Raw genomic sequence first — 10581 nt, forward strand, 5'->3', positions numbered from 1 at the left:
AACAGAGTGAGACTCCATCTCAAAAAAAAAAAAAAAAAAAAAAGTTCTGTAGTTCATCTCAACCTTAGATTGTCCTCCAGCTTCTAATCCCAAAATCCTGGGTCCAGTCTGAACTTTAACCAGGTGACACAATTAGTGTGTCAGTTTCAGTGGGCGTTAACATGGAACTGGACCTGTGCCTGATTCATCCAGGAAGCTGAGCCTAGGCCACAGAACAAACACCCCTAAGCAGCTCCTGGTAGGCATGGGTGAGAGGCTGTCTGGCCAAACAGTGAGTGTGTTTGCTTTGTCTTCTTCCTCTCTCCCATCTCCACTTGCCAGAGTCCCTCATTTCTCTCTATCCGTCACTGGGTCAGGTGGTGTGTAGTTTTTTCTGGACGACTCTAGAAAGCTTTCTTTCTCTCTTTCTCTCTCTCTCTCTCTCTCTCTCTTTGGTGGTGAAGGTGATTCTTGAAGAAGAGAAGGCTTTAAAGGGGGCAGTGGCCAGGCAGGCATGCTGACTCACGCCTATAATCCCACCACTTTGGCAGGCCAAGGCGGGCGGATCACCTGAGTTCGGGAGCTTGAGACCAGCCTGACCAACATGGAGAAACTCCCTCTCTACCAAAAATACAAAAATTAGCAGGGCATCGAGGTGGGTGCCTGTAATCCCAGCTCCTCAGGAGGCTGAGGCAGGAGAATTGCTTCAACTAGGGAGGTGGAGGTTGCAGTGAGCTGAGATCGCGCCATTGCACTCCAGCCTGGGCAACAAGAGGGATACTCCGTCTCAAAATGAATGAATAAATAAACACACAAATAAAAATAAAAATAAAAGAGGTACAGCAGGAGCTGATATTGGGAGGGGAAATAAGGGGAAGCAAGAACTGGTTTGGATGGGAGTTAGAAAAAACAAAAAAGTCAGACATCAGGCCAGGTGCTGTGGCTCATGTCTGTAGTCCCAGCACTTTGGGAGGCTGAGACAGGCGGATTGCTTGAGTCCAGAGGTTCAAGACCAGCCTGGGCAACATGGTGAGACCGCTGTCTCTACTTAAAACAAAAGATGTAAGGAAAAAAAAAGAAAAAAAAGGTCAGAGAAGCTCTGAGCCACCTCCCCTACCCCCCGCTCCTCCAACACACACACACATCTGTCTATAGTCTAAGCAGGTCCTGCTCTTCTAACCCACCCCGGACAGTCCCTGCAACTCCAGCCTGACCTCACTTCCTGCTTCCATAGCTAGTTTGTTTTTTTGACACTTATTGGTAGACACTCCAGATCATTTCATTTTGCTTCTAGTACCCTTTCCCCTTCCTAATACAAATGCAAAACAACGTGGGAATCCCCTTTCTGGGGGAAGCAACGGTGCAGCTTTAAGAGAAAGGGAAGGGAGGAAGGGGGCGCTGACTCAGATCCTCAGATCCATTGGCTGCTGGAGGGAATCCCACCTCAGGGATTGGGCGTAACAGAGTCCGCCTCCTCTTGTGATTGGCTCAGCCAGAGAAATAAAAGGCGGCTGTGCCGGCCTCCTCCTCAGTTGGAGGGAGGAAAGGAATCCGGCCGCATTGTTGTGCTGAGACGCACCTGGCGCAACCCTCCCTTCTGAATCGAAATTCAAGTCCCGCGGACACTGCAACCATGAAAGAGAGACGGGCCCCCCAGCCAGTCGTGGCCAGATGTAAGCTCGTTCTGGTCGGGGACGTGCAGTGTGGGAAGACCGCGATGTTACAAGTGTTAGCGAAGGATTGCTATCCAGAGGTGAGCTGCCTGCCCGCCCAGTGGCCGGCTTTTCTCTCTGCCAGCCCGACTTGGGGTAGATTTCCACCTGCCCAGGAGACGTGGCTCCCCCAGCCCCAGCTCATCCTCAGCCGCTTTCTGAGGCTTTCCCATCCTCCGCTGCTTTTTGGCTGGAGGACTGCCCTGCCTTAGCTTCCCCTGAGACCTGCTCCACTTCTGCCGCCCCGCTGGCTCCTCCTCGTCTCTTCACCCAAAGGCCCCATCAGATCCCCTCCACCTTCCTGCGTCCCTGGAGTCTGCTCTCAGGAGAGGGCACTGGAGGCATTTGAGAGTCTGGGGTTTCTTCTTGACGTAATCCCTGCCTATCCCCTCACCTGCTCCTCAAAGGCTCTATGCCAGTGCCTCCAGGCAGGCTTCTGCAGCCCTCTCTTCACCATACTGGAGGGGTTTGAGAGGAGATGAGCTAGGATTGGCTTTGGCCTGTGGCTCTCTCAAACTGGGAAACACAAATCTGGGGATGGGAGGAATCTGCGTGTGTGTGTGTGTCCCTGATCGTCTAGGATATGAGGGGATTACCCCTGGTGCGGCGGTGGTGGTGGTGGGGGGTGTCATTCACATTTCTCACTGCCACAGAGCAAAGTGCCCGGTCCTCCACAGTCCCTTCCCTCCTGACCCAGGAATCTCCTCTGGTTTCTTGTCTGCTGTGACTTTACTGTCTCTCTGGTGAGTGCGTGTGTAGCCAGCACTAACCAGGGGATCTGAGGGTAGGGGTGCCCGGGGTGAATGTTTCCTCTCTTTTCACAGACCTATGTGCCCACCGTGTTCGAAAATTACACAGCCTGTTTGGAGACGGAGGAGCAGAGGGTGGAGCTTAGTCTCTGGGATACCTCAGGTAAGAATTCGACTCCAAATGCCCCTTTCCCACCCCCACTGGTCTGCTGTGTAGCTGCTGTCTTCTAGAAATTGTTTTCCCCTTTGGTGGGGAGAAGTGAAAGAAGAGAATCTGAAGACTCATTAGTTATGGGGAAGGGTGACAGTTGGTCGACTCAGTTGCATGGTCCAAGGGTACAGAGTAGGTGAAGCCCAGGAACCACTCTCTTCCCTGGGTCTAGTTCTACCCTTTAGAGGGCTGGGATGATGAGGTGAAGGGATCCATGAATATTCCTGAGGTGGGAGGGCAGTAAAACAGGACTTCTCCTTTTCCTTCCCTGCAACCAAATGCGTGGGCGCGCGCGCGCGCGCACACACACACACACACACACACACACACACACACACACACACTTTTTACTTCCCCAGAGCAAAGCCAAATAAGAGGCAAGAGGCAGTGCTGCTGGAGGCAGTGTGGTTGGGGTGCGGAGACAAGTCTGCTTTGGGGAAAGATTGCTCAGACTCAGTTTCGTCTCCTGCATTCCATCTTGGGCCACTGCTGTCCTCCTGCCGCAGCTCAGCCCCACTCGTCACACCGCTGCAGCTCGGGGATGAAGCGATGCATCATCGATGTTTTGGAGGGTGGGGGAGATGGCTTAATATAGGGCATAGTCAGTTGTGAATAGTGGCTGGCAGGGCAGAGGGGAGGTTGGCTCTGACTGTTTTCCCTCTACTGGGGTGAGGTAGAAGATGCCCTGTCTCTCTAGAATGTAGAAACAATGTTTTTCCAGCCTCTCAGCCCCAAGCCCTTAGTGCTAGGCTATCCTTTGCCTTAATTCTGACCCCTTCCCATTATCTCTTTACCCCATATCTTTTTCAAAAGACTGACTCAGAGTCATAATAAAGGCGTAAAAGCCGGGAATAGGAGAAAGAAAATAAAATCTACCCCTCCCCAAAAATGCATATTCAGGCTGAGTTTTAAAAGGGACCATAAATCACTGGGTGTTTCCTGCTACATAATAAATATGCTGTCCTGCTCCTCCAACAGTCGTTGTTCCCATGCTCCAGGTCTGAGGTCTGAAAAGACTGGGGCTAGGGGATGGTTAGACAGACAATGAGCCTTTCCTCCCCAAACAAAAATTCCCCAACCTGGTGTGCTTTTCCCCTGTTGCAGTTTCAGGGCTTGGGAGGCAGGGTTCTGGTTCTCCTGGGCTGTGCTATGCTGGCTAGATCGGACTAGAATGCAGTTTGACTGCATGATGTATAATTTTTTGGTTGTTCATCTGCTGTACCCTCCCACCTTCCAATCTTCCCAGAATCTTACTGCAGCTCATCTCTTTTCACTACCACTGCCCAAACCCCCTCCCCTCACCTTCTCCCTCCTTCCACAGTCAGAATGCAGCCCTCAAATCCCAAACCAGATCATGGAAAATCAGCAAGTGTAGTCTCTATTTCCTGTGTCACACCTCCAACCCCCAATTTCCGAAAGAATAAAGGCTGTCAGTTATTCTCAAACTCCCTCTTTCAGATTAGGTTCCCATAAGGAAGGAGGAAGTGGCCGTGGTGTGTGGGATAGGGTTTCCCAATGTTGGGGTCAGGGTTGACCCTGTTCCCATTATTCACTTGCTGGTCTTAAGGGAGGGGGATTGCTTGGAGCCAAAATGGAGGCCTCCTCCCCTCCCCCTTCCCCAATGCTGCAGTGCTTCCGCTCAGTGCTGCAGTAGTAAGACCCCACCTCAGAAGGGGATGGGGGAGGCTTGCTAAAGGAGCAGGCAGCTATCCCAACTCCCCTGTATTCCTTTTTTTTAATGATCAACATCCCCCCACCAGCTTGGATTCCCCCCAGTTTCCATGGCGATTGCGGTGCAGGGAGAGGGGCTGCTTGCTATTCTGAGCACGGATTGTCTGGGTTCCAAATCCGCTACTGCTCCTTCCCCAGGGTGGAGGGGTTAGGCTCAGACCCTAGCATTCTCTCATATGGGACCACCTGGGTCTGCATTACCTGTTTCCCCCCCAATGAAGGACTCTTGCTCTAGTCTCTAAATCCCCAGCCATCGGTGCTGCTGTCTTTGAGACTGCCTTTCTGAGATGTGCAGGGGTCAGGGGGTACAGCTTTCCTTTTGCCCTTTTCAGTGTAAGCCGATCTGGGTGGGTGCAGAAGTGGGGCACTGAACCCTTGATTCTTTCCCTCCCCTGCTAGCCTCCTAAAGTTCTGACCCCCATGGCAAAGCAGCAGCCAGGTTACGTAACAGGCAGGTTTGTCTCTTCACTGGGGAGACCCTGGAGCAGAGGGGAGCGAAATTGGGCAGCAGGCAGGCTCTAGAAGAGAGGAACCCTGAAATAAGCGCTGTCTCTCTGCCGGGCTGGAAGCATCTTCTGGGACTCAGAAAACTAGTAGATGTCCAATTAAGCTGCTGTAGGAGACCCAGACAGGGCCAAATTAAACTCCACCCACTTTATTTTGCCTTCTTTCCCTTTTTCTGGACCAAGGGGGATGATATTCTTGCATGACCTTCTGGCAGACGGTCAGGTCCCAAGCTTCCAGCCATAGCACATTCCCCCTGGGAGATGGGTGGATCCTCAGGGATCATGGGTGGTATTCCCAGGGCTTTAGGGCTTAGGCCTATTGGGGAAGGAAAGCACCATGGATCACCATCAACTCTTTCTGGCCTACACCAGGATCTCCCTACTACGATAATGTCCGTCCACTCTGCTACAGCGACTCGGATGCAGTATTACTATGTTTTGACATCAGCCGTCCAGAGACAGTGGACAGCGCACTCAAGAAGGTAAGACTAGATCAACTCTTCAATCTCTAACTCAGCATGAGGATCAAGAAGGAATCGTGGGGACCTTGTCATGAATGCCCTCTTGTATAACATCAAGAAACGGAAGCCCGGGAAGGAAGAGATTTGCCCGAGGCCACACCATTAGCTACAGCTCTGGGACTGGAACTTGGGTCTGCTTACCCCGCTGCCTCCCACCCTTTTTGTTATCCCGTGCTGCCTTGCCAGAGGCCCCACAGGGGAGGGTGGTGTTGAAGACTCAGGAAGCAGAGGACAGAGAGTCAGAGAACCTTTAAGTGATATGGTATGAGGGTCATGCATGGGATCTTTGGAGGCAGCTTCTATATATCCTGGTCCCAGTCCCACTGAGAATGGGCAAGCTAGGCAGGTCTGAGCTGAGCTGCTGGTATGAAATGCTTGGGTCTGGGCAGATCCGCCAATGCTGAGGAGTCCTAGGAAACCTTGTGTATCTAGTATAGTATAGAAGATGCTGGGATCACGTTCTTCCCTTGGGAAGAGACTGGTTGGCTTCCCCCTGGCATTCTGGACTTGTGAGGCCCTTTGGGGTGAGGGGGCAGATCCATGCTCTGTATGCTTGGCAGAGAGTGGGAAGAGAACTGCCCTTGTGCTCTCTCTGGTGACTGGGCCATAGACTGGGGGAACAGACTCCTGGGTTAGCACTCTGGGGACCCCAAAGGCCTCATGGGCAGGAAGATGATGTAATTAGTGCAGTGGCGATGCTGTGACTCAGAGGGAGGACTGCGCTGGTGATAAGTGAGGTGATGTGTGTGATGTTGCCAGCCAAGCTTCTCCTGGTATCTGTCTACCACTAACTCTCCTCCTTTCCTCCTTCTCCTTCCCTTCTTCCTGCTCGACCCCTCAGTGGAGGACAGAAATCCTAGATTATTGTCCCAGTACCCGCGTTTTGCTCATTGGCTGCAAGACAGACCTGCGAACAGACCTGAGTACTCTGATGGAGCTGTCCCACCAGAAGCAGGCACCCATCTCGTATGAGCAGGTATGTGCACGTGCAAATGCGTGTTGTAGGGTGAAGTGAGGAAGGCTAGAGGCAGACAGCTTGAAATATGGCCCTGGCTCAAACTCTTCCACTATGGCAAGAGACAACTGCTGTAATAATTAGCAAATGATTCACCTGGAGAGAGGTGGTGGGTACCTGCTTACCCAGATGTATGCTGTCAGTTAGCAGGCGAGTTATTCCTGTGTGTGCCCACATTTCTAAGACTGTATTCTGACCACCTGCGTTAGAATCATTAGAGGTGTTCATTAGAATTTCACACACACGGGGCCGGGCGCGGTGGCTCAAGCCTGTAATCCCAGCACTTTGGGAGGCCGAGACGGGCGGATCACGAGGTCAGGAGATCGAGACCATCCTGGCTAACACGGTGAAACCCCATCTCTACTAAAAAAATACAAAAAAACTAGCCGGGCGAGGTGGCGGGTGCCTGTAGTCCCAGCTACTCGGGAGGCTGAGGCAGGAGAATAGCATAAACCCGGGAGGCGGAGCTTGCAGTGAGCTGAGATCCGGCCACTGCACTCCAGCCTGGGCAACAGAGTGAGACTCCGTCTCAAAAAAAAAAGAATTTCACACACACAAAAAAAGAGACCCTGTCTCAAAAAAAAATAATAAATAAAGGAGGAGGGGCACTGTGCACAGTGGCTCACACCTGTAATCCTAGCACTTTGGGAGGCTGAGGCCGATGGATCACTTGAGCTCAGGAATTCAGGACTAGCCTGGCCAACATGGCAAAACACTGTCTCTACTAAAAATACCAAAATTAGCAGGTTGTGGTGGCATGCACCTGTAATCCCAGCTACTTGGGAGGCTGAGGCAGGAGAATCACTTGAACGTGGGAGATGGAGGTTGCAGTTAGCTGAGAATGTGCCACTGCACTCCAGCCTGGGTGACAGAATGAAAGACTCTGTCTCAAGGAAAAAAAAAAAAAAAAAAAAGAGCCAGGTGTGGTAGCTCACGCCTGTAATCCCAGCACTTTGGGAGACCGAGGCAGGTGGATCGCTTGAGGTCAGGAGTTCAAGACCAGCCTGGTCAACATGGTGAAACCCCGTCTCTACAAAAAATACCAAAAATTAGCCAGGGATGGTGGTGCACACCTGTAATCCCTGGGTGACAGAGTGAGACTCTGTTTCAAGAAAAAAAAGAAGTGATCTGCCTAGGCTGGAATGCAGTCGCATAATAGTTGTTTATGCAGCCTTGGCCTCCCAGACTCAAGTGATCCTCCCTCCTGTCTCCCTAGTAGCTGGAACTATAGGTACGAGCCCCATGGCTAGCTAATCTTTAACATTTTTTGTAGAGACAAGGTCTCATTATGTTTCCCAGGTTGTTCTTGAACTCCTGACATCAAGTGATTCTCCCACCTTGGCCTCCCAAAGTGCTGGGATTACAGGTGTGAGTCACCACACCTGGCCTGGAATCTGCATTTTTGATAAGACCCCTTGATAATTTCTTATGTGCATGAGAGCATAGGGTTGGGGGACGGAGTTTTGCTCTTGTCACCCAGGCTGGAGTGCAGTGGTGCGATCTCAGCTCACTGCAACCTTTGCCTCCTGGGTTCAAGTGATTCTCCTGTCTCAGCCTCCCAAGTAGCTGGGATTACAGGTGTCTGCCAACACACCCGGCTAATTTTTGTTATTTTTAGTAGAGATGGGGTTTCACCATGTTGGCCAGGCTGGTCTCGAACTCCTGACCTCAGGTGATCCACCTGCCTTGGCCTCCACCGCACCTGACCTGGGGAGCTCTTAAGAATACTAATGCTGGCTGGGTGCGGTGGCTCACGCCTGTAATCCCAGCACTTTGGGAGGCTGAGGTAGGTGGATAACAAGGTCAGGAGATGGAGACCATCCTGTTGTAACACGGTGAAACCCTGTCTCTACCAAAAATACAAAAAATTAGCCGGGCATGGTGTTGGGCGCCTGTAGTCCCAGCTACTCAGGAGGCTGAGACAGGAGAATGGTGTGAACCCAGAAGGCGGAGCTTGTAGTGAGCTGAGATTATGCCACTGCACTTCAGCCTGGGCACAGAGCAAGACTCTGTCTCAAAAATGAAAAAAGAAAAAGAATACTAATGCTTTGGCTCTATACCCAGATTTTTTTTTTTCCTTTTCCTTTTTTTTTCTCCCAGAGACAGGGTCTTACTCTGTCACCCAGAATGAAGTGCAATGGTATGATCCTAGCTCACTGCAGGGTAGAACTCCTGGTCTCAAGGGATCCTCCCTAGTATTTGAGACTATAGTTTTGGGCCCACTTCCAGCGAATGTTTAAACATTTTTTAAAAGTTTTTATTATTTTATTATTTTTATTTTTGAGGTTTATTTTTGTAACCCCAAAGTGCTGGGATTACGGGTATGAGCCACCGCGCCTGGCCGCCTAGGCTGGTCTTGAACTCCTGGCCTCCTCAAGTGATCCTCCTACCACAGCCTCCTGAGTAGCTGGGACTAGAGGCACTAGCCACTGCCCCAGCTATCCCCAGAAATTCTGATTTAGTTTGGCATCAATATAGTTTTAAGAGTATTCCAGGTGATTTATAATGTGCAGTCACGCATCGTCTTAAGAAAAAGAGGCATCATCAGACAGGCTGTATGCCAAAAAAAAAAAAAAGACAAGACAATCGAATAATCGGCAGAGGGTGGTATTTGGAGATTGGCAGCTGGGTCCCCTCTGGAGTGGCCCTGGGGAGTGACACACAAGAGGCAGCGTCCCAGAGCCATTGTGGCCCACTGCATTAATGCCCTCACCCCCTCCTGCAGGGTTGTGCAATAGCCAAGCAGCTAGGTGCAGAAATCTACCTGGAAGGTTCGGCTTTCACCTCAGAAAAGAGCATCCACAGCATCTTTCGGATGGCATCCATGGTGTGTCTGAACAAGCCTAGCCCACTACCCCAGAAGAGCCCTGTCCGAAGCCTCTCCAAACGACTGCTCCACCTCCCCAGTCGCTCTGAACTCATCTCTTCTACCTTCAAGAAGGAAAAGGCCAAAAGCTGTTCCATTATGTGAAGTGGAAATTGGAGGGGGGAGACAACCCCCTACTTCCTCCCTTGGGGTGCAGAGGCACGGGGAGAGGGAGGATGAGACAATTTAGGATACTGGACATGAATTTTTCAGATGGCCATGGTGAGGGCTTGGAAGGAGACAGGAATGGGGCGAGGAAGGAGCCAGGCCCGGCATGAGGACCTGATGCTGAGATAGAACCATCATACCCCAAGCTAGGCACTAGGTTGTGGAGGGGGCGGCTACCCCAGAGCCCCCCTGCTCCAGAGGAAGGAAAGCTGTGGGGGACGGGGGGCATGCTGGCCTCCTGGGCTTGGGGGCCTACAGCAGCCTCACCTTCAGCATCATGCCTCTTCCACACGGCGTTTCCATGCAGGCCAGGGGATGGGAGGGGTCCCAGAGCCCTTCCCTTCCCCTCTAAGGAGGCAGCAGTTGAACAGAGTGGGGAAGCCGAGTGGCAGCTCCCTTGGGGGTTTAGCCCAGGTGCTTCGTAAATGCAATCGGAAGTGCAGGAGCTGGTCAGAGCCAATGAGAAGGAAACCTCATCTTTGCATAGCCCATGCCTCATGGAGAGGTGACATCATACATTCACATGCTTCTCACCTAAGTCCCCAGGGTCCAAGGGAGAAGCCCCAGACCCCCTTCTCTTGCAGAGTGTGGGGGTGGTGGTGCTGCAGGGGCAGGGCTGGGTGGGGGTCACCAGACTTTTTCTGCCCTTAGGGCAGTACAGCTGGCATTTGTTTTATAGACTCTTGTCTTTGGAACTGGGGGGAGGGGGGAGTGTTTCAATCTGTTACATGTTCTGTGTTTAATGAAGAAAACCTATTTATTAATGAAAAATATAATACATATAAAGAGTTTGGCTCCGTATTTTTTTCTGTTTTCTTTAGTTGTTACAATTGGTATTTTTGTGTGTGTGTGTGTCTTTTTTTTTTTTTTTTTTCCTTTTCGTGGAGCACAGGGTCTCCCTATATTGCTCAGGCAGGTCTCGAACTCCTGGGTTCAAGCTATTCTCACATCTCTGCCTCCCTAAGAGCTGGGATTACAGGCATGAGCCACTGTGCTGAGCCCTTTGATTGATGATAATGAGAGAAAAGCTGTCCTGGGGCCCTTTCTGTGGGTTGCAGAGGGGCTGCCTCTACCATTCCCCAGCTCCTCCAAGAAGGAGCTTCTCTACTCCCCCATCCTCCTA

General features: G+C 51.4%; 1 protein-coding gene across 1 annotated transcript; it reads left to right on the forward strand.

Moving 5' to 3' along the window:
• The first annotated feature begins 1488 nt into the window (after positions 1–1488).
• On the forward strand, positions 1489–10246 carry RND1 (Rho family GTPase 1). Its single transcript, XM_011936226.1, has 5 exons — positions 1489–1732; positions 2516–2603; positions 5261–5370; positions 6251–6385; positions 9150–10246. The coding sequence occupies exons 1-5, from the start codon at positions 1613–1615 to the stop codon at positions 9393–9395; spliced, it is 699 nt and encodes a 232-aa protein (XP_011791616.1). The 5' UTR covers positions 1489–1612; the 3' UTR covers positions 9396–10246.
• The last annotated feature ends 335 nt before the right edge of the window (positions 10247–10581 follow it).

This window comes from Colobus angolensis, unplaced genomic scaffold (assembly GCF_000951035.1).
Source record: "Colobus angolensis palliatus isolate OR3802 unplaced genomic scaffold, Cang.pa_1.0 Scaffold151, whole genome shotgun sequence".
In the NCBI taxonomy this organism is placed as follows: domain Eukaryota; kingdom Metazoa; phylum Chordata; class Mammalia; order Primates; family Cercopithecidae; genus Colobus; species Colobus angolensis.